At 45.8% G+C, this 22,876-nt stretch overlaps 1 protein-coding gene across 1 annotated transcript; it reads left to right on the forward strand.

Annotated features, from left to right (window-relative positions):
• NT5C3B (5'-nucleotidase, cytosolic IIIB) lies at nucleotides 1-18,674 on the forward strand. Its single transcript, XM_018556594.1, has 9 exons — nucleotides 1-30; nucleotides 4,619-4,717; nucleotides 7,577-7,646; nucleotides 7,739-7,785; nucleotides 10,722-10,807; nucleotides 13,133-13,222; nucleotides 13,990-14,152; nucleotides 15,022-15,222; nucleotides 18,561-18,674. Exons 1-9 carry the CDS (start codon nucleotides 25-27, stop codon nucleotides 18,669-18,671), a joined length of 873 nt encoding a protein of 290 aa, XP_018412096.1. The 5' UTR covers nucleotides 1-24; the 3' UTR covers nucleotides 18,672-18,674.
• The last annotated feature ends 4,202 nt before the right edge of the window (nucleotides 18,675-22,876 follow it).

Below are 22,876 nucleotides of genomic sequence, written 5' to 3' on the forward strand. Positions count from 1 at the left end.
CTATCACTCCTCCAGCCCAGAAAGATGATTGTAAGTATAACATGTGCGTGTCTGGGTTTTCTGTGGCCCCTAGCCAGCTGATGACCCACAAGGCTATTCAATAATATATAGATCAGGGTGCACAGTGTAAGCCATGTCATCCAGTCTGTACAACCAATCAAAATCGCTTACAAACTACAACAGGATAAAGTCATTTCAATAGCCATTTCTACGTTGTTTTTTTTTTTGTTTTTTTTATGTGCTGCTTTGATTAAAACAATGCTCAGTGAGCATGCCACCGAGGCAGTTCTTGTTGTGGGGTGACAACGCTCCACCCTAGTCTTCCACTGGTTCTACTGCAGTTGTCACTCAGGCTTCTGACAGGGACTGTAATCATCCAAGAGCAATTGTCTTGCTAATGCATAATAATCTTCCCTGTAACCTCTCCCCTTCTCCTCAAGCCAGAAATATACTCATAGTGAACACTAGGTTATGTTGAGTCATGAATAGTTTATTATAGAAAGTCAAATAATGGACACATTTTGCCCAGAACTAGGAGCCAGTATGCTGCATAGGAGGATCTAGTTAGTTGCTGCGTCAGGGGACTAGTTGGTAGCTCCGTGGCAAGATGATACAGTCGCTTCAACACATTACTGGTCCCATGTTGATCTTCATGCGCTGCGTCAACAGAGGAATGCTACGATGGTGTGACGTTAATAGCATGCGAAGAAGTCGTGAGGTGTGACTAGCAATTTAATTGCATAGGATGTTCAGTCTACACCTCAGAATCTTCTTCTTAAGGATATCTGCCCTCAGGCTGCTCTTCTTCGGGATGACCTCCTAAGGATTTTCACCCTCAGGCTGCTCTCCTTCGGGATGACCTCCTAAGGATTTTCACCCTCAGGCTGCTCTTCCTCGGGATGACCTCCTAAGGATATTCTCCCTCAGGCTTCTCTTCCTCGGGATGACCTCCTACGGATATTTGCCCCCATGCTGCTCTTCCTCAGGATGACCGCATAAGGATATTTGCCCTCCGGCTGCTCTTCCTCGGGATGACCTCCTAAGGATATTCTCTCTCAGTCTGCTCTTCCTCGGGATGACCTCCTAAGGATATTCTCCCTCAGGCTTCTCTTCCTCGGGATGACCTCCTACGGATATTTGCCCCCATGCTGCTCTTCCTCAGGATGACCGCATAAGGATATTTGCCCTCCGGCTGCTCTTCCTCGGGATGACCTCCTAAGGATATTCTCTCTCAGTCTGCTCTTCCTCGGGATGACCTCCTAAGGATATTCTCCCTCAGGCTTCTCTTCCTCGGGATGACCTCCTAAGGATATTCTTCCTCAGGCTTCTCTTCCTCGGGATGACCTCCTACGGATATTTGTCTCCATGCTGCTCTTCCTCAGGATGACCTCCTAAGGATATTCGCCCTCAGGCTGCTCTTCCTCAGGATGACCTCCTAAGGATATTCGCCCTCAGGCTGCTCTTCCTTGGGATGACCTCATAAGGATACTTGCCCTCAGGCTGCTCTTCCTTGGGATGACCGCATAAGGATATTTGCCCTCAGGCTGCTCTTCCTTGGGATGACCTCATAAGGATATTTGCCCTCAGGCTGCTCTTCCTTGGGATGACCTCATAAGGATATTTGCCCTCAGGCTGCTCTTCCTTGGGATGACCTCATAAGGATATTTCCCCTCAGGCTGCTCTTCCTCGGGATTACCTCCTACGGATATTCGCCCCCATGCTGCTCTTCCTCAGGATGACCTCCTAAGGATATTCGCCCTCAGGCTACACTTCCTGAGGGTCTTCCCCCTCCGGGGCTCCTCCCTCCGGGGCTCCTCCCTCAGGGTCTACTTCCTCACGCTCTTGTCTTTTCAGACAGTGGTACAAGACGCCCATAATGATGCCTAGAGGTACGCTGACCCCGATTCCGACTCCAAATATTATGAAGACCTGTTGTTTGTAGCGTAGAGCCTCGAACTTTCCTGCGAGGGCTTCTCTTATTACCGACTTGTGCTTTTGTTTGGCAAGAAGCCTGTTCATGTTCAGGTCAAAGACTGAAGGGTCAATCACCCTAACGGCAAAATAGACCACCTTGATCAGTTTGCCATTGGAGTCTTCCATCTGGCATCTATATGTACCGGCACTACTCTCCTGGATGTGGTAAAGTTTGACGGTGCGTTTGCTGCCGACTCTTTCATCGAAAACTTCGTCGTCTGTGGTGATCACTCCAGCAGCAAATGTCCATTGGTAGGTCATAGTATTTTCTTTATGTCCCACCAGCTGGGCCGTTTGGCAGTCGAGCTGAAGGTCTGCGCCTATGTCAGCGGCGTACGACTTCACTCCGCACTCCCAGATGCCACTGCATTCTACCACGATGTCTTCGCACTCTGACAACACTTCCTTGCCCTTTTCCTCAGTGTTTTCCACAAAGCAGCGGGTCTGCGTCATGGAACCTATGCCGCACGACACGTCACAATCCGTGCTTTTGACTGCAATCTTTTCTTTACTGGTGATATGCTTTGCCTTCTCCACCAGGTCATTAAAAGTGGTTGGGGCTCTGGCAGAGCCAGGAAACAGCAGGATAAGCAGCACCAAAATCGCATTCAAATGCATTTTGAAAGATCTCACTCGTTTAGAGCGAACAAGATCACCCTGCACCATGTCAATCAAATGATACTCACTGGAGCAGCAGCAGCAGCGTTTTTAGGCTTCTCTTGTGACATTACAGTTGCGTTTTCCATTGATGGAGCAGAACTGAGCAGGGGAATATGTTGTCCATTTTACCAGCAATGAAGCTCTCATTGGACAGCTGATGGCAGTTGGTGAAGTTTGGCAGTTGGTGGGATATAAATAGGCTATGAATAGCCAATATACCGACAGCTGATTGGCGGTCCTAGACTCTAGGGGGAGCCATGGCGATGCTTACAATCCTGCCCTGTTCATACTAAACCAGCAGTCGCCAACCTGTGGTCCACGAGAAAATTTGGGTGGTCCCCGGGCCCCTGATGCCGCGAAAGCTGGGCCCTCATTGAAGCGGCACGGAGGCTCCTAGCTGGCAGGGCCAGTGGCAGATTCGATAGGGAGGGAAACAATTAATAATAGAAAGTTTGACAAATGATCGATTATGTCACCTTTAGTTTATGAGGGGCCCTGTGGCACCTTCTGATTAGCGCACTAATACGCTTACTTTATGCACCTAAAATATATGCAGTCTTTTCAATTTGTGCCGCACATGGCTGTGAAATGTTGCAAATAGAGATTTTCCTGTTTTCTGACTCACGTGTCACGTTCAATAGGAACATGCATTGTGAATCATTGCTCTGTTTTGAAGAATAAGTGCACTTTTAGGCTAAGTCTATTCTTTTTGGCTTATTCCCCTGACTTAAATGCTCCCACCTTCGCCCTCAGCAGATCTACATTTACTGAGATCCGAGGGCAGCTACTCCGCTGTTTGTTGACATCCAGAATGCAATCTCCCTTTCCTGGCCATGGCCCTATAGAGGTCTATGGGGCTGTAATGTGCAGGTGCGGCCAGCAGAGGGAGCATTGGGGCATGAACAATAGTGGAACCATGCTCATTTTATCTCGGTAAGTACAGATCTGCTGGAAGGGGGAGCGAGTGGGATTATTTTAATAAAAAGGATACATGCACTTTGTTTTAAAGTTCGCTTATACTTTAATGTTGCACTGCAAGCGGCTTGAAATGTGAAAATAAATATCTTATTTGTGCAGGAACTCCATAGAAATGCAGCATGTCTTTTTTTATTCAATAAGTACTTATCCTTGTTGCACTCCTCACGGAAAGTCCCTTGTGATGGGGTGGGTGCTCGTAGTGACTGCGGATGGCGCCGCAAATATCAGAAAATTGTAGAAATGTCACCAGCACACCAATCCTTTTAGAAGAGCAAAAGCTTCATTTATTGAAGTTCCTTGTCACAGGAACAAGCGCTTTCGGGGCAACACAAGGTCCCTTCATCAGGCTTGAGCATTGACCAATTGTCAAATTCTAAAAGGATTGGTGTGCTGGTGACATTTCTACAATTTTTTTTAATTTTTTTTTAATTCAGCGCAGCTCGCCACACTTAATGTCACCACATGCATAGAGTTAAATGAAATGTCATTTTGTGACATTTGAATAAAGTTTCACCCAAAAAAAAAAAAAAACCTGCTCACCCCTCAAATCCCTATGTTTAGCCACAGCCTCAAGTCTTCACCTCTTTTGGTGACTTCCTGCTTGGGTCCTTCTTTGTTGTCCATATCAGCGCCTGCATATGGACACTCAGCGCCTGCATGATGTGGACACTGTTCACATCTGAGCGTTCTGTACCGTGAAGCAAGTACATGAGCTATTTCCATGTGCGGTTTTGGCTCCATAGACTAATAGGAGCACTAGAAAAACGCATGTTTACTGTGATTTTTAGTTGCTCCCATATAATCTGTGGGGCCAAAAAGCACAATTCTGCTCCTGTACGACAAGTTTCAGCACGCACAATTTGACTTTGCTCTGATTTTAGCGCTCAGGCACGCCCCCAGTAGCCAGCAGAGCGTCTCAGCAGCCAGTATATTGATATTTTGTTTGTTTATTTAGAAAATTGAACGCCGTTTCATTTACTACCTTTCCTATGATCGTTTTTTTCAGATCCCAGAGCTGAATAAAGACACGGTTCGTATGAAAGATCCACAGAAGGTTCAAGAACTGATCATGGCGTTACAGAGTGGAGGAGACAAGAAATTACAGGTCAGTTGGAGTGGTTTCAAAACAGAATCCTTGTGCTGGAACTTGACAAGGGGTGATCTATGCATCAAAAAGCTAGAGAATATTGGGCTTTTAAGGTGTCACTCTAGGCATGAAAAACACATATTACACAAATGTCTTTAAATAAATATATTTTAATTATACCGATAAATAAATCAAGATAAAACCATTGTATAAGCTCATCAATATTGTATCCACAACAACCCCAAAAGGATTTAAAATTGATTATAGGCATGACGCCTCCCTGGACCACACAGCCACATACACGGCATCAACAATTAAGGTATACATTTTAACATCTATTTCATATAAATATATATAGAAATTCATCATATATATTATAATTTCATTGTCATATCCAGTTTTGTGTCCGTGGGTCCAGCCTTCTACGCGTTTCGCTTAAAAAAGCTTCCTCTGGAAGATAAGAGGCTGCCTTGTTTAGGGTTCCAGTGGTGAGTCCACATCTCCAGGGGGACAGAACCCACCGCCCAGATGACGTACGGAGTGAGGGACGCATAGGAGCACCGAAGAGGGGTGAATCCCCATCCATGGATAATTTGGTAGATCTAATGTAGAATGAGGAGAACCAAGGACCACCTCTCCCGCTGTTCTCTCTACACCTCCACTCACTCCACCATACTTTTTTTCTTTTTGTAATCATTGAAAAATAAATAACTATTGAAATAAATAATGATAAATAAACCTTGTTTAGGGTTCCAGTGGTGAATAAGTCCACATCTCCAGGGGGACAGAACCCACCGCCCAGATGACGTAGGGAGTGAGGGACGCATAGGAGCACCGAAGAGAGGTGAATCCCCATCCATTATAGTATAATATCAAACAATATATGGCACGGGACGGTACCAAAAAGCAAACTAATATTCCCCATGTATTGTAGATAGGTGGGCCTATGGACTGTGCACATTCCAACGGAAGGTTTCCCGCCAAGCTGGCAGATTCCAGCTCGCCCCGCCCAATAGACAGCACCAACCATCCGGGCGCCGCCCCACTCACTCCCACCCGCAGTAAACTCCGGAGGAAGTCCCACCGTGGGGCAGACAGTTACAGCCAGCCGAGAGGGACCCCCGCCCACCTCGAGGCATAAGCCCCAAGGGGGCGAGGGTCCGAGCACAGACCACCTCCCCAGAGGATAAAATAGGGGGGCCGGCCCAAATAGGTCATCCAGCGCCAAAGGGGACCGTCCCCGAAGAGACGCAGACACTCGGCCACTCAGCCCCCATCAATTATATTGTATATAATGTAACACATTTTATAATACATACAACAACAAGTAACATTAGATTTCCACATTTTAGAACATGACACTGGCACACTGTATCCCCGTTAAAACGAAAACATCAGTTAGAGACCACAATTCATTATAATAACCAATTTTAAGAAAAGATTATATTGTTATAACTCTAATTTAATAGACATATATAATATAGAGTTTATATATTTGTATGTGTTTAAATAAAAGCGAAGGACACTAATACAGAAGTGACAAGGTGTGCTTATTATATGTGTAAAAGAAATGTGAAAGTATATGTATGAAACCATGTGTAGCGGGGCGCACGTTTCCACCCAACTACTAATAATTGCAAGTGCTACTCGTGTGTATAAATAAGGAGCCATATGAAGCTGGATCGGGTGGTATATGGCCGGCGGGTGTAGGTATTGTTGTGGCTGGCGTCCCACACAGCTCCTGGCAACCAGTGACGTCACTGGTTGCCAGGAGCTGGGTGGGACGCTGGCCAGAGCACCCCAGGTTGTTAAGAGCCGGGGCGGAGAAATGTGTATGGCCCTTTGCAGCTCTTAGCAACCTGGGGCGTTCTGGCTGGAAAGAGGGCAGCACAAACATTGCGGCCATTCTGCTCTGCCTGCCGGGCCCCCCACATGGCCCGAAGAGATGCTGCCTCAGGCAACAGCCTCGGACTGCTTCATTAAAGGGGCGGTCCTGCCTTGCGGTCAGGCTACCCCCTCACTGCAAGGGTTAAGTGCTTATTTTTGCCTGGGCTCTAAAATAAAGATATACTCACATTAACCTTGGACCCACCTGGCAGCTAGACTAGTCCTTGCAGCCTCTCTCTCCCTCCGCTCCGGCAGTCTAAGGATCCGTGAGGACGCCAAGGGACATTCCATCACTGGAGTGGATGGGAAGTGTGACTGCAGGGATCGGTCTAGCAGCCAGATGGGGCCGAGGTTTCGGGTGAGTATTTTCTGTTATTTTAGACCCTAGACGAAAATGAGCACTTAACCCTTGCAGTGCAGGAGTAGCCCCATCACAAGGCAAGGCAGGACCGTCCCTTTATTGAGGTTGTTGCCTCAGGCGGCATCTCTTTTGGGTCTCGTAGGGAGGGGTGTCAGGCAGAGCGGCATGGCTGCTCTGCTGCGTAATGTTGTGACGCCCCCTTTTCAGCCGGGATGTCCCTATGCTGCTAAGAGTCAGATGGGGAGATGGGTAAGGGCCATACACATCTCCCCGCCCAGCTCTTAGCAACTTGGACACTCTGGCCGGCGTCATTGCGGTCTGATCCCATTTACTGTTGGAAAATCGGAAATATGGAATTTGTTAGTGCGGTGCACAGTGTTAAGTGAAGACTTTGTTAGCTAGAATGGACTGCCCTCATTTGCTTCCCCTACAGAATGGGTAGGCTGTGGTGAAACTACAAATCCAATTAGTCATGGCAAGACTCTGGCAGCCACAGGCTTGACTCCCAAAGGCAGATGCATGATGGGGATTTGTAGTTTCACCACAGCTGGAGGGCCGAGGTTTGCCTGCCCCTGCTCTGTATTATTATCATTCATTTTCTGTTTTCTGCTCTCCCTCTTCCCCCCCAGGTTATTTCTGATTTTGACATGACGCTCAGCCGCTTCAGGTACAATGGAGAAAGGTGTCCTACCTGCTATAGTGAGTATACAGCTGTCTCCACCTACTGGCCTCCTGTAACATTCTCTGGGTAATAACGCCGCTGGCCATCTCATCCCATCTCTCCTACACAGATATTATTGACAACAGCAAGATCATTAGCGAGGAGTGCAGGAAGAAGGTGAGTCGCGGGATAACCTGTGATGCTGAACTCCAGGAAAATGGCATAATACACAGATAATGCATGGGATGAATTTCCTATAAGGGAGCTGTATAACCTCTAAACATTTGTATTGCTGTCTGTTCAGTCCCGAGGTTCTTTTATGAATGTTTTTGTTATAGCGCCAACAATTTACACAGCACTTTACATATTGTATGAGCATACCAGCCTGTGCCCGCAAAGAGCTTACAGTCTAAAGTCCCTAGCTCATATGCATGCATTCACATATGAGGACCAATTTAGACAGAAGCTGAGCGTGGGAGGAAACCCACACAAGCACAGGGAAAACCTGCAAACTCAACGCAAGTAGAGTCCTGGGGACTGAGGGCCACAGTACTATAGGAACAAGTAAACCAATAGGCCTTACACAGCCAAGCCAGAATGCACATGCAGGCAGGTGACACCACTTATTCTCGCACTATAGAAGGATTACAGTAGTGTTCTCTCTCCAAACCCAGCCTTCTAAATTGCGCAGTGAAAGAGCAGCAGCAGACTGATGTGGTGAATTCTCTGTTCTCTCTTCCTATCAGCACGTTCCTTGGCACACATCTGCATACAGCCCACTTGATTGGCTCCCAATGCTATCCCTCCCTTTTGCAGTGTGAGTTTCGCTGCACAGGGGATTGCAAGAGGCTGTTATCAACTTGAAATGCTTACACCGGGTGCATCTAAAAATACATTTAGTGATTTATTAAGGAGTGCATAGCTCCCTTCATGTGTCTTTATATCTGCCTGGAGTTCAGCTTTAAGGAAATCATAAAAAAAATTAAGATCCGTGTGCCTGGAGCAATGAATTGGGTTCTTTTATCAACAGTACAGACTTGAAACGGTTCACATTGGTTTCTATAAATAACACGGGTGCTTATCATCTTATTTAAGACACTCCGTTGCACAGCTAATGCCTTTCAATGAATAGTTTGAGGAGTAGGGAGTGTTCAAGAATTGATGTTGGCCCTTTGCATCACATATCTTCCTCTGGGAGTCATACCTGTGGCTGTCAGAGTCTTGCAATGCCTAATGGGACTTGTAGCTTCACCGCAGCTGGAGGTTTGAAGTTTGGCTTCCCCTAGCCTAAGGGCAATTTTTAGTACAGGGGTGGGCAACTCCAGCTCTCCAGCTGTTGTGGAACTACAAGTCCCATGTGGCATTGCAAGACGGACAGTTATAGGCAGGACTCCCAGAGGCAGAGGATTGTTGGGATTTGCTCTTAAAGCACAGATGGAGAGCTGGAGTTGCCCACCGCTGTACTAAAAATTGCCCGTAGGCTAGGAGTAGCCAAGCCTCAACCCTCCAGCTGTTGTGGAACTACAAATCCCATGAGGCATTGCAAGAGTGACAGCTACAGGCATGACTCCTGGAGGCAGAGACATGTTGGGATTTGTAGTTAAAGCACAGCTGGAGGGCCGGAGTTGCCCTGTTTTAGTAGTTCAGTTGCGCTAATGAAATCCTCTGCTGTTAAATGCAAATAGCAATCAACTGCTGCCCTAACAAATGATTTCCTATGGTTTAAAGTGCAGAGGGTGCAAAGCTCAACTTTCTATGGCATAATAGAGCACTCCCAGGACCATAAGAATGGATGTGCCTTTTCATTTGTTGCAAGGCCTTGTACTTGTTCAATCTAGAGACTTTCCTACTAAAAGCTCCCTTTGTCTTTATTTCATTTGGTTAGTTGAAGTGTTGGCTGCATACAACGTGGCACCATTAATCCGCATGATCATGATGATACTCAGATATTTAAAGGAGAACTATGGAGGTCAGTGCTTTTCACTCACCTCATAGTTCTAGCCGACCTGTGACAATGAGACTGTCACAGGTCAGCTCAGTAGATCGGGAAGTGAGCGAACACATACCGGCGTTCGCTCACTTCTCAATCTCTTCTTCGCAGAGAGCCGTGACAGTGGCTGAATTCCCCCCTCCCCGCTCCGATCCTCCAGCGCTGACTGGCGGAACGGACGGGGGAGGGGGCAGGTACAGCTGGCTCTGCCTCTAGATAGGCAGAGCCAGCTGGTACTCACGCAACTGGGCGGATCCAGACATAATTGTAAGGATCTGCTTCAGCTGCGGCGTCTCAGTATACCGCGAGCTGTAGCTCGCGGTATACTGAGCTTAGGGTGACGGGAGGACGCTAGTTTGTGTCCTCCCGTTTCCCTAAGGAGAACTATGGGGAAAAGCCCTAACCCCATAGTTCTCCTTTTTAAAGATACTTGAAAACCTAAATAACAATATATTACAGCAGGTATCAAAAGTAGAGAAACCACCCAACAGGTAGCAATAGTGCAAAAACAGTGTTACAGTTCAATTAAGTATTTCGGCTGACAGAGTAGATCCAGTGTTGGGAGTTCAGGAGAGCGGAGTTGGGAGGGTAGCCGGAGTAGGTGTAGGAGTTTGATAAAATCTCCCTGCCTTAGAAGGTGGCAGTGTAAATCCGGTGAGCCAAGTGGACAGCAGAAAGATGGGAAGGAGCAGTAGATAGTAGAGGATTAAGAAGTTGGGAAGGACACAAGAAGGGTAGGGAAGATGGTAGGTCAAGGTGGGCGCCCCCAAACTGGTAGTTCTATTCAACAGTGGGCACCTCCATGGAAGTGTCCTAACTGCAGAACTGTGAAAAGATGTTTAGAGTTAATGAAAGCTACCCAAACACTCCCAAGTTTCAAGAAATGTTGAGGTTCTGTAGAAGATCTGAGCCAAAGGTTCCTCCAGCAGCATTCCAGGCGATTAACCTCTGCTACCCATTCCTTAATAGAAGGGAGTTCTCATCAACCTCCAGCGCCTGGGAATCCACGCCCTGCCCACCAAAAGTATAAAGTGTTACTAGGTAGTTGTGTAATCTATCATGTGTATTGTGGATATGTACACGTATGTATGTATGCAATCTTGTGTGGTCTTTTCTTTTTCAGTTAAAGGATCTTTATAACATCTACTACCCCCTTGAAATTGACCCCCATCGGACCGTCGAGGAGAAGTACCCACTGATGGTGGAATGGTAAGAACATGCTGAGGGCAATTTAACGAAGCTCCAGGCAAATGTAAAGAACAACCCTTCCATCCAGTTATGTTTTAATTAGAATTCATTAACTGGTTCCTGATGTAAAAGACATTAGGAACCAGTTAATGAATGTAAAGGCAAATGTAAGAAACAACCAGGCAAATGTAAGAAACAACCAAGCAAATGTAAGGAACAACCAGGCAAATGTGAGGAACAACCAGACAAATGTAAGGAACAACCAGGCAAATGTGAGGAACAACCAGGCAAATGTGAGGAACAACCAGGCAAATGCGAGGAACAACCAGGCAAATGCGAGGAACAACCAGGCAAATGCGAGGAACAACTAGGCAAATGCGAGGAACAACCAAGCAAATGTGAGGAACAACCAGGCAACTGTAGGGAACAACCAGGCAAATGTAGGGAACAACCAGGCAAATGTAAAGAACAACCCTTCAATCCAGTTCTGTTTTCCTTAGAATTCATCAACTAGTTCCGACTGCGATGTGAAAACTGCTAAACATAGCCGGAAACCGTTCCTTGTTATCAAATTGGGGGAAGACCTAAGAAATCCGATGTCAATAACCAGAAAATAAGTTCCCAAAACTCACTCGCCATAAAAATCCAAACTGTTTATTCACCATTAGCACAAATGCAAAATACACAAATAGATGATATTCCCAGACTTAGAGACACTGTCACCTTTCCTATGTAGGTCAATGTGGCAATGTCTCTGCAAAGGGCTTCCCCCGACCCTCTTATGCTCACCTCACTTATGTCCCCTCACCACTCCTTCTGTATCTGGAACTGAAATCAGCTGTGTTGGTGACCCAAGGAAGCTGTATTAGGTCATGTGACAGTGCTTAGGCTTAGCAATGGACTCATAGGCCTGGTAACTGTCACAGGGAGGCAGATCATATGCTCACCCATACCTGGAAGTGTTGGGTATTCTTGCCAGCTATGAAGAAGCGGGGAGGGAGTAAGGTGAATATAAGAAGATCTGGGAATGCCCTTTTAAAGGAAGACAGGGGGGGGGGATTTATAAGAACTGGAGCAGACAAAATCTGGAGCAGCTTCTTTGTCTCATTTTCAAATCTTACCTGAGCAAGCTGAAAAGAGAAGCTGATTGGTTGGCACAGGCAACTGCTGTAGATGCTGTCTGCTCCCGCTTTGATAAATTCCCCTGACAGTCACTTTGGCTTGCATGGCCAAGGTGACCGTGTCTGTTAAATTTTAAAAACCTTTATTACTATTTATTCCCGTATGAGAAATGCCCACCCAGGTAGGTAAAAATATGTTCCCTGGTGGGATGTAGACCAAGTTCTATATAATAAACAAAGAATCTCCTTATACTGAAAAATTTGAATTAGCATAGCTAGAGTATCAACAATTCCACTAGAGAACAAGAGAAAGAAATTGTATCTCTGTGTTGGGTTTTATCAAGAAAATAATGGACTTGGTATTAAGTTAGCCAGTGAATACTGACGCTGCTAAATTTGGTCTGTGCCTCCACACATCAGCGTCCCCTGGGCCTAATGTATTTCTAAATACTTCTAATTATAATAAGTACCTTAGATATATATCTATATTAGCTTGTCATATACCCGTACACACCACCATCAGCACTATGACAGTCAGGCTCATTTCTTTTCAGTTTATACATGAGGGATGCCACTGTTGAAAGGAGGTCCACTTTAAATATGTAGCCTTGGGTGATAAAATAGTTTGATTGTCAAAATTGTCTTTGTATTGAGTGCTTGATAGCCTAGCCTAACCCTTGACACTACAAGTCCCATAACGCATTGCAAGACTCTGGCAGCCCCCGACTCCCAGACGGATGATTGGATTTGTCATTTCCGCACAGATGTAGTGCTGTGGTTGCCTACCCCTGGTCTAGAGCAGCCAATCAATCCCTCCTGTCATTTCTCCAGTGCCTGTTTAAAGACTAAGGCCCCATTCACACTGAGCGATTCGATGCGCGATTTGCATTTTGCGCGATATCGCGCAAATGCTTGCAATTGAGCAAGCTAGAATCGCGACAAAATCCGCTCCAAAAAGGGTCCTGCTGTAGCGACGCGCGACAGCGACAGACAGAGCCCCATTGCCATGCATTGGAGAGCGATATCGCGCGGTAAATAGCCGCGATTTCGCGGGAATTACCACGCGATAAATCGCTCAGTGTGAATGGGGCCTAAAGGAAACATCGGCAAACCTTTGAGCAGTCGGATAAATGAAGGCCATGCTTTCCCTGAATAAACTGCTGATCAATGGCTTTGTATTGCAGAGGGTTTGTGTTTTCTGACCAGCTTCTAATCTTTCTGTCAGGTGGAGTAAAGCGCACACACTGCTCTGTGAACAGAGGATCGAGAAGCAAAAGCTTTCTCAGATTGTGAAAGAGGCTCAGGCTAAGCTACGGTAAGAGAAGAACTATATGTTGGTCCAGCCAGCATCGCTCTTTCAGATTTTGGCTGTATGGTTGTATCCCCTATGGCTTCTTATCTCTCTTTTGGCACTCCAGTAGGGAGATTTTCTACACCGGTGTTTCCCCACTTGAAGAGACGGTGCAACAAGACACTCCAGTGACCTGAACTCGCAGCTTAAATCTCTCTTTTCTCCTTCTCTTTGGAGACTTCTCTCTCCTCCTTCGATGTCTGTCTCGCTCTCTTTCTCGCTCTCCTTTTCCTCTCTTTGGTGTCTTGCTCTTCTCTTTCTCTCTTTTTGGCATCTTGCCCTCCCTTCCCTCTCTTTTTGGCGTCTTGCCCTCCCTTCCCTCTCTTGTTGGCGTCTTGCCCTCCCTTCCCTCTTTTGTTGGCGTCTTGCCCTCCCTTTCCTCTCTTGTTGGCGTCTTGTCCTCCCTTCCCGCTCTTGTTGGCGTCTTGCCCTCCCTTTCCTTTCTTGTTGGTGTCTTGCCCTCCCTTCCCTCTCTTTTTGGCGACTTTCTTCCCTCTCCGTCTGTCTCTCTCCTATTTTTTCCTTTTCAAAGTCTTGTGCTCTCTCTCTCTCTCTCTTTGGTGTCTCACTCTCCCCTCCCTCGACCCCTCTCTCTGTCTTTTGTGTGTGTGTCTCTCTCTCTCTCTCTCTATCATCTCTTTGATGGTCAGTTTCTCTTTTCCAACCCTTCATTCAATATTCTTATCACCTTGTATCATCCATACAAAGCTGAGGTCTGTCTTTTTTTTCAGGGAAGGTTTTGAGAAATTTTTTGACGCTCTATATCACAATGAGATCCCTTTGTTCATTTTCTCTGCTGGTATTGGAGATGTCCTGGAAGAGATCATCCGCCAGGCCGGAGTTTATCATCCCAATATTAAGGTGGTCTCCAACTATATGGACTTTAATGATGAGGTAAATGGAATGCCAGATTTACTGACCTATGGGGCAGCCCTGCTGAAAACTGGTGTTGGCTGTCTTGCTGTGCACTGTCCTAGGGGACCAGGTGGGGTTTATTTGTGTTGTGACATTGGATACCAATTGAGATCCAGCAATGTATTAGCCTGGTGATAGTGGAGGCGTCCTGCTACACAGGAAAAGGAGGGTTCCATAGTGCTGTAGAGAAAAGCAGATGGAATGGCTGATAGTGTTATAGTGCTGACTAGCATGGAATTGAAAGGGTTTGAGGGTTAGTTGAAGGAAGGCCAGTCCTTGTGAAATTAGTCCCTAGATGCTACCTCTCTGAGGATGCCATTGATGGAGGCTGTTGTGGACAACGTAGCTGAATACAATGATTAATGTGTGACTCTACACCACACTTATCTGGGTGAACAAAAGGATTGTGCTATACATTGGCTGGAACATCACTGGTATAGATAGGCAAAGGAGGTCATGCAGCAGTCTCCGAGACTGCCTATTATATATACCTGTGTGAGCCAGCCACCAGCTCTTAAAAACGGATTCTTTCTCTACCATAGACATTGGGATGTTGCTTTTTGACAACTGGAGTGCTATGGTTGTCGCTATTTGGTTTGGTAACTAGGTAAAACCCTTCCACAGGTGATGACTTTACACACTACACACTTAGGAGCTGGGAGACATGTGTGAGACGAGGCAACAGTCAGACTTCAGATGACCTCTCGGACTCTTTCTCAAGCTGAAGAGTTCTAGACAAAGTGAATAAAGCTAAGGAAGAATGTGCATGTGATTTTTTTTATTTATATAAGCATACACGAAAAACTGGTATGACATATTGTGTAGTAAGATGTCACATTTCCTCTTAGGGTATACTTACTGGATTTAAGGGTAAGCTTATACACACGTACAACAAGAACAATTCCGTCCTAAAAGACACCGAATACTTCCAGCAGATCAGCCACCGCAGTAACATCCTGCTTCTCGGAGATACGCTGGGCGACCTCACAATGGCTGAAGGAGTCGCCAATTTGGAGAACATTCTTAGGATTGGCTACCTGAATGACAAGGTGAGGCTACAACTCTTCGTCTTGGAAAAATAATAATAAATAATTATATTAATGATAAAAGAAGGTAGCATAATTTCCTGATCCTCAGTACAAACAAATGATTGCTATTTAATTGTAGCTGTAGTGTTAGGTAAAGTGGAGATTGTGTGACCTTGGTAGCAAGATTAATAGTGGGGTTGATGCCCTCTTATGGCCCTGTGAGGTAAAATAAATGGAGGATTGATACCAGGCAGGTCTTCAAGAAGTAGGTTTATTCGACTGGCCAGGAACATGGAGCAATTCAGGCGCGTCCAAATAATATGGGCTTGCAGGCCCTTGATTTGAACAATAAAACCATCAGTGTTATCTTAAATTATCTCCAAAAATCAGATAATAATGCCACCCTGTACTCCAATTAGATTGTGCTAAGAACACGAGATGGGTCTTCTTGTTTTGATAAGACTTCCTCATATCAAGGTTAGAGGAAAGCTGTCTTGGTATTGAACCTATTGTTCCTCAGGCCAAGGTCAGAAAACTTGTTTATGACTTTCTGTCTTTGAACTCTAGTTACCTCTCTCTACAAAGCCTAAAGATCCTACATGAACTCTAGTTGCATCTCTCTACAAAGCCTAACGGTCCTACATAGTTGCATAGTTAGTCAGGTTGAAAAAAGTCCATCAAGTTCAACCTATAGAGAAAAGGAAAAGAAATAATATTAATATACCTATAAGAACTCCATATCCAGTAATATTCTGTGCATTTAGGAATACAGCCAGATTTTTATTTTTTTTAAACAATTAACTGAGCTCGCTAGAACTAGTTCCTGGGGGAGTCTATTCCACATTTTCACAGCTCTAACTGTGAAGAATCCTTTCCGTTTGCATAGGTTAAACCTCTTTTCCTTCAGACGCAAAGGGTGCCCCCTTGTCCACGGTAGGGAGTGGAGACAGACAGGTTGGTACAGGCGATCTGATCAGATCACTTGTATAAATGGTGCAGCTGCTGTACATTTAGCCCTGCTTGCCCAAAGCAGGGCTAAATGTGCAAAAAAACTACACGCCTGGAACTGCATGTCCCAGGCGTCAGGCGATAGAAATTTCACAACCCTGAAAACCCATGTGGCTCACATCCCATGTTAGAAAAGCCATAAAGAATAAGAAAAGGGCGTTTCAAATATATGAAAATGAAGGAACACTGTCGTCATTTGAAAGCTACAAAGAATATAACAAAATATGTAAAAAGAAAATAAAGATCGCAAAGATTAAAAACGAACATTAGGTTGCAAAAGGCAATATTTCAATATATTATTAGTTTTTTAAAAATCAGGTCCAAGCATGGCGGCCCCTTACAAGATAACTCAGAGTTGGTAACTGTGGACAAAGAGAAGGGAAATAAATCTTTGAAATATTTTCTTCAGCTCTGTGCACACCAAGGAACAGGATGCAACTCAAGTCCATATTGGGGATAGTAGTGCCACAGCCTCTAATGAACCACAATGGCTGACTATTGATTTGGTCCAGAAACAGTTAGACAAAATTAAGGCGAACAAATCACCTGGACCAGACGGCTTACACCCACGTGTCCTCAAAGAAATGAGCTGTATAACTTCAGAGGCATTGTATCAACAAAGTCCTCTTTCACACTCACTTTTTATCACCTCTGACATAAGGACAAACCCCACCACCTTTTTGTTTTACCCGGTCACTCCGAAAGAGAGCAAAACCAGGAATATTAACAGCCCAATCATGTGAAAAACAAAGCCAAGACTCCGTTTGTTTGCAATCTCCTTATTCACTTCCATTGCTCTCCCCCAATCTTCCCCTGTTCCACCCTCCATTATAGTCTGACGCCTGTATGACTTATCTGCCCTATTATATTCTATACCCCTCCTCATCAACCCCATTAACTGCTTGCTCAATTACCAGTAGACTCCTCTCAAGGTTTCATAATCCTCCTCAGTGTTGCCATTCGCTCTTCCAGATCTCTAATGTGAGCTTCCAGGAGTGCAACCTGCTCACATTTATCACAGCGGTATTCATCCTGGAGCTGTGACTCCATTTGTGTATACATGTGATACAGTGTGCACTCAACAAACCCTTCAAACATACTAGTATACTTTATCCCAGTTACATTGTTTATATTAGTTATAGGAAGTTAAAGATACTTCTTCAATTTTTTGTAACTCCACTTAGCTTAACGGCACTTTGTTCACAAGCCATCTGTGAGCAAGCTCAATGTGAGTTGTGCACTTGCTTATATTACATCTGATTAATGAGAGACACCTGGGATCAATGAACCCCTCCTCTAACCAGAAAGCTGCAAACCAGAAAGAGGGGAAAAAAAGGGCAGGTTATTTAAAGAAAAAAAAATGTAACCACTTGCTGACCTGGGTGTTTATACCCCCTTCCTGGCCAGGCCATTTTTGTTAGTATTCGGCGCTGCGATACTTTGACTGACATTTATTCCGTCATGCAACGCTGTACTGAAATGGATTTTATACCATTTTTTGGGGACACATAGAGAGCTATGTGTCCCCAAGCTCAGCAAGCTCCCTATGTGATAGCCAATTTGCAGTGACAGGTCCTCTTTATGGAGTCTTTAAGAACCCTAATGTCACCTAGGGACCCCCAGAGAAGCTGATGAAGCAGAGACCTGCTTCACCAGCTTCTCTCCGGCCTAGCGGCGGGCACGAGCGGGACAAGATGGGACGTCTAAAGACGCCCACCCGTTCTCAAGAAGCCGCTGTGCGGCCGTTTAATTACAACGGCCGGACAGCAGGTGGTTACATACTAAGGGGGAATGTATCAAAACTGGAGCAGTTGCCCATGGCAAGCAATGAGCATCTCTTTAGTTTGCTCAGGTAAGATTTGAAAATGAGACAGAGAAGCTGATTGGTTGCAGTGCAAATCTGCTCCAGTTTGGATGAATTCCCCCCTAAGAGTCTAACAAAAGAAAGAGACAAGTATTCCAAAAACAAGCACTCAATGTATCCAAAAAAGCACAAATCTAATTTTTTAACTCCACTTAGATCAACGGCACTTTGTTCACAAACCCTGTGTGAGCAAGCTCAGTGTGAGTGGTGCATGAACTCTAGTTACCTCCACCTACAAAGCCATATGTCCCCCTCATGATGCTTATTCATATAACTATATATATATAATGTATGTTTCCACTATGAATTGTGCAGAATGTATCAGTTTTCTTACTCATTATTCCCTACAATCTATTGCTAATAGGAAAGTAGAGGATTCATCTTCTGCTTGGCTAAAACTTTCTGTAACGTATCAATATCAAATACATGGGTTGAGATCAAAATGCCACTACAGCTGGATTGACTCCATTTTATGTCTTCTCTGCAGGTGGAGGAGCTGACGGAGCAGTTTCTTCAGTCTTATGACATCGTGCTGGTCAGAGACGAGACTCTGGACGTGGTGAACGGCATCCTTAATTTTATTATGGTCAAGAACTAATTGCCTTCCCCGTAATCCTACTACGTACTAATTCTCCAACCTGCTGAGATTCACTCCGGCTGCGCAAGAAGGACAGACATCACCAGGATAGACAAGAAGTCTTTTACAGCTTAATCCGTTACAGAACTGACATACTTCCCAATAACATTATTACATTGATGACTTGGTTGCTATGGGCAACATTTATTTTCATAATTGACCACGGGTTTTTTTTAATTCCGAGTTAATAAAGCCCAGAGTAGCTGAGTAAAAAAGATGCATTTCATTTTTTTCTAAGCACCTTGTTTTGTTTTTTTTCCTGGCCTACTTAAGGCAGAGGCTTTATTTTATGTGGTTAGACAGGTCCACCTTAATAAATTGCAGTTCAGTTTTTCAGCCACGCTTTGTGTTTTGTACACGTATGCAGAAAATGACACACGAGGCAGTTTCTTGTGTGTTAATGTGTATTCACTTCCCAAGCGTCTGCTTGATATTATTTAACTGGCTGTTTAAAGTGTATTTCTACATATAGAAAACCCCGCTATATGTTTGTTATATGTTTCCACAGAGAATACCAAAAATAATTGATTTCTTACCTTTCTAGTTGTTTCCGTGGAGCAGGAGTCCACCTAGAACTCTACAGGCATTAGAATAAATGACAATGTGCAGATAAGAGACAGACTGAGGCACAGTTTTAGTGAAAGTGCATTGCCATACAATGTACCACCCGAACCATGAGATCTTTAACCCTTTGTTAGGACAGACAGGCCTGCACAAATAGTTTACATCTGATAAGATCTGCCAGCACAGTACAGACAGGGTTGCTTATGGCAGACATCAACTCCCCAGCCCTCTCCTTGAAGGCCAAGTTGCTCTATGAATGGGAATGTGGAACAGATATAAAGTAGGTGTTATCCCAATTTGCCTGCAAAAGTGAAAATACACTTCAAGGCCTTTGTTCTCAACTGGTGGGTCGTGACCCAAAAGTGGGTTGCGAGCCCGTGTTGAGTGGGTCGCCGCATGCCTTTCACTTTTCTAGATGAGGAGGCTCCTCTGCCTCCCCCTAGAGCAGCACTGTCGGCGCCGAGTGTCAGCTTGATGTGGGATGGGATATGGCCATGAGGGAGCTCTATCCATATGTGCATTGCTTACAGCTCCCTCATGTAACATGGACTCCCATATGGACATCACATTCTGGCTCCAGGCACCTCTACAGGGCGCACAAGGCAGTTGTACAAGCAATGCACATATGGATGGAGCTCCGGAACAGCACAGCAGCCCACACTGGACACCAGGATGAGGATCCACTCCAGTTCTTGTAAGGTATGGAGACTGGGTGCACCTTTAAAAATAAAAAAGACATTTTGGCATGTGTTAGATTGAGTGTGTGTATGTCGGTGTTTTTGGGGGCCCATTCACACTAGTACAGTGCGTTAATTGCATAGCACCATGCAATTAACGCACTGTACCATGCAATCGCACCTAGCATGCATTGTGGTGTGGGAGGTGCATTGCCATCCATTTGCATGGTACCCCTAATGCCATGCTTTCCATTGCAGACTTTGGCCATTACTTAATGACCAAAACAAATGTGGGTCCTGAGGTTACACAGGTTGAGAACCACTACTTTAAGGCAAACCTGTGCTTTTCTCTAGTAGACCAAGGCAACAGGTCACCCTTCCCAGCAGCACAGATTCATCTTTCCTTCCCTCTCCTAGAGCAGGGGCAGGCAATCTTGGCTCTCCAGCTATGCTGAAACTACAAATCCCATTATGCTTCTGCCTCTGGGAGTCATGCCTGTGGCTTGCAATGCCTTTTGGGATTTGTAGTTTCAGCACAGCTGGAGAGCCACGGTTGCTTGCCCTAGAGAGTCCTCGGCCCTGTGTAAGCTCCAGCTACTGCCATTTGTAGTACACACAGAGCTTCTATTTGCTCCCCCGGCAGCTGAATGGGGTGACGAGAGTGAAGGAGTGGTGATACGCTGCTGGGGAGGCCAACATCAGAGTGAACCTGTTGCTTTTTCCTGCATAGCCAAAGCACGAATTTTAATTAAAGGGGTGTTCAGCTCTCAACCGGACATGAAAATCCCGGTGGAAGAATAAATGCACTTTTATAATCCCTTGGCTTTTTTAATGTATCCAAGCAAGTTTGCAGTTCTAACCTTCCTTCTCTTTCTGTCCCAACCACTTTTATTGTCTCTTTTTGTGTCTGGCTGAACGCCAGGCACAAGAAGTTTAACTATATTCCCCAATACCTGCAAAAAAAATATATAAAAACTTTGTGCACATCAAACTCACCGATACAGAGTACCCATACTTCAGTTTGCCCGGGAAGCTGGCTCTATGCCATCAGGAAGCCAGGCGGCGTGTCATTGCCCGGCTTCTTGATTGCCCGGGAAGCCGACGCCTTTCTGTTCGGCCCTGCTCGATGCTGATTGGCCGGCCAAACAGATCTGGACAATATGGTGACACGACCCCACCCTGCGGACACCTCATTCCCCTCACATAGATCCTTAGCAGCCGTCATTACTGTACCAGTCCCTCGGCCAGCTGGGCTGACACCTCTCTCCAAGCTCTCCGGGATCTGCCCACATCTCCTGTGTGTACAGCGCCCACGTGATCGGCCCCCAGGCTGCTACTGTGCATGCTCAGACTGCCCAGCGCTCTCATTCAGAAAAGAGACTGCAGTAGCAGGCTGAGGGCCGATCACATGGGCGCTGTGCACACAAGAGACGTGTGCAGATCCAGGAGAGCAGTGTCTGCCCACCTGGCTGAGGGACTGGTATGGTAGGGACTGCTGCTAAGGATCTATGTGAGGGGATTGATTTATCTGCAGGGTGGGGGGTCGTGTCGCCATATCAGATTTGTTTGCCAGTTGGACACCGATAGGCTCCAAAGCCGGCTTCCCGGCCAATCAGCATGGAGCCGGCCAAACAGCATGGAGCCAGTTTCACGGCTCCATGTTCCCTCGCGGCACTGCCGGTCAGAGGAAATCTCCCTCTGACTGGAAGTTCTGGTATCGGGAAAGGTATCTGAGCATTTGGGCGAGTATGAGTACTTGCCCAAATACTCGGTATCAGCACTAGTATCGGTGCATCCCTAATTAGTAGTGGTGACATAATCACTGCACAAAGCAGAGGTGTGGGACGGACTGAGCAGGCCCCACCCACTGCAGGCTGCCTGCAGAAAACTACAAGAGACGAGACCAGTCACTCTGCACAAGGCTGACTTCGGTACCCATTGAAGTTAATGACAGGGTGACAGCACATGCATCTGTCAGTGGCAGTCCACATGTTATCGTATAAGGTACGATTACATGTGGGTTGGAATAGATGACTGCTGCTGGATGCAGGATAGATGTGTACAGCGACAATCATACCATATACGATTTCATGTGGACTACTGCTGACAGATGTATGTGCAGTCACCCTGTCATAAACTTCAATAGGAGGCTGCATCTAAAACAGGACCACCTGGGATACCTGCTGCAAGATTGCATAGGTTCTTGCCACAGGAATCCCCGAATGCACAAAAATGCCCCATGTGACTGCAGTCTAATTTTTCTTCCACCCTGAAATACCATAAAGAAGAGCTGGCAAAATTGTGTTTTAACCCTTGGAGTGGGGCCCGTCTGACCGGTCCTTCCAGCCTCGCTCCCCAACTGCTGCAGTGGGGATAAGGTTCCCGAGTCATCGCGTTCTATACACTGTGTATAGGACGCGAGAACGCCGAAGGACATGCCATTGCTGTAGAGGAGCAGGAGGAGACAGCCAGCTGGCTCAGTGGATTGGGTGAGTATTACTTTATTTTCCAACTGAGAATAAAACGAGCCTTAAACCCTTGGGGAGGGGCATTTGCTTGGAGTTCTTCTTTAATCCCAGACCTCACAATGGCCGGTGTCCCCAGTCTGCTCTTCAGTGCTGAAATGTTGGTGGGCACCTCTAACAGTGCCCACATCCCATCCTGATGATATGGATGCTAGTCCTGCACTGATTAAAGTGCATATGTGCCGACATGGATGGGGGGGGGGGGGGGGGGGGCAAAAAGTAAATGTGACACAGGATAAGTAGGAGATCATGGCATGCACAGTGGCTTCAACAGATCAGTCGTGCCAACCAGAACTTGTGGGGTGGAAGCTTACAGGGCCATGTCATTAAAGTTCCACTTTGCATATCAATAATAAAACATACACCAACTGAAAATTAAACTGGGCTGGCAGACCCTTTA

The sequence above is a fragment of the Nanorana parkeri genome, unplaced genomic scaffold (assembly GCF_000935625.1).
Source record: "Nanorana parkeri isolate BGI_ZX_2015 unplaced genomic scaffold, ASM93562v1 scaffold242, whole genome shotgun sequence".
In the NCBI taxonomy this organism is placed as follows: domain Eukaryota; kingdom Metazoa; phylum Chordata; class Amphibia; order Anura; family Dicroglossidae; genus Nanorana; species Nanorana parkeri.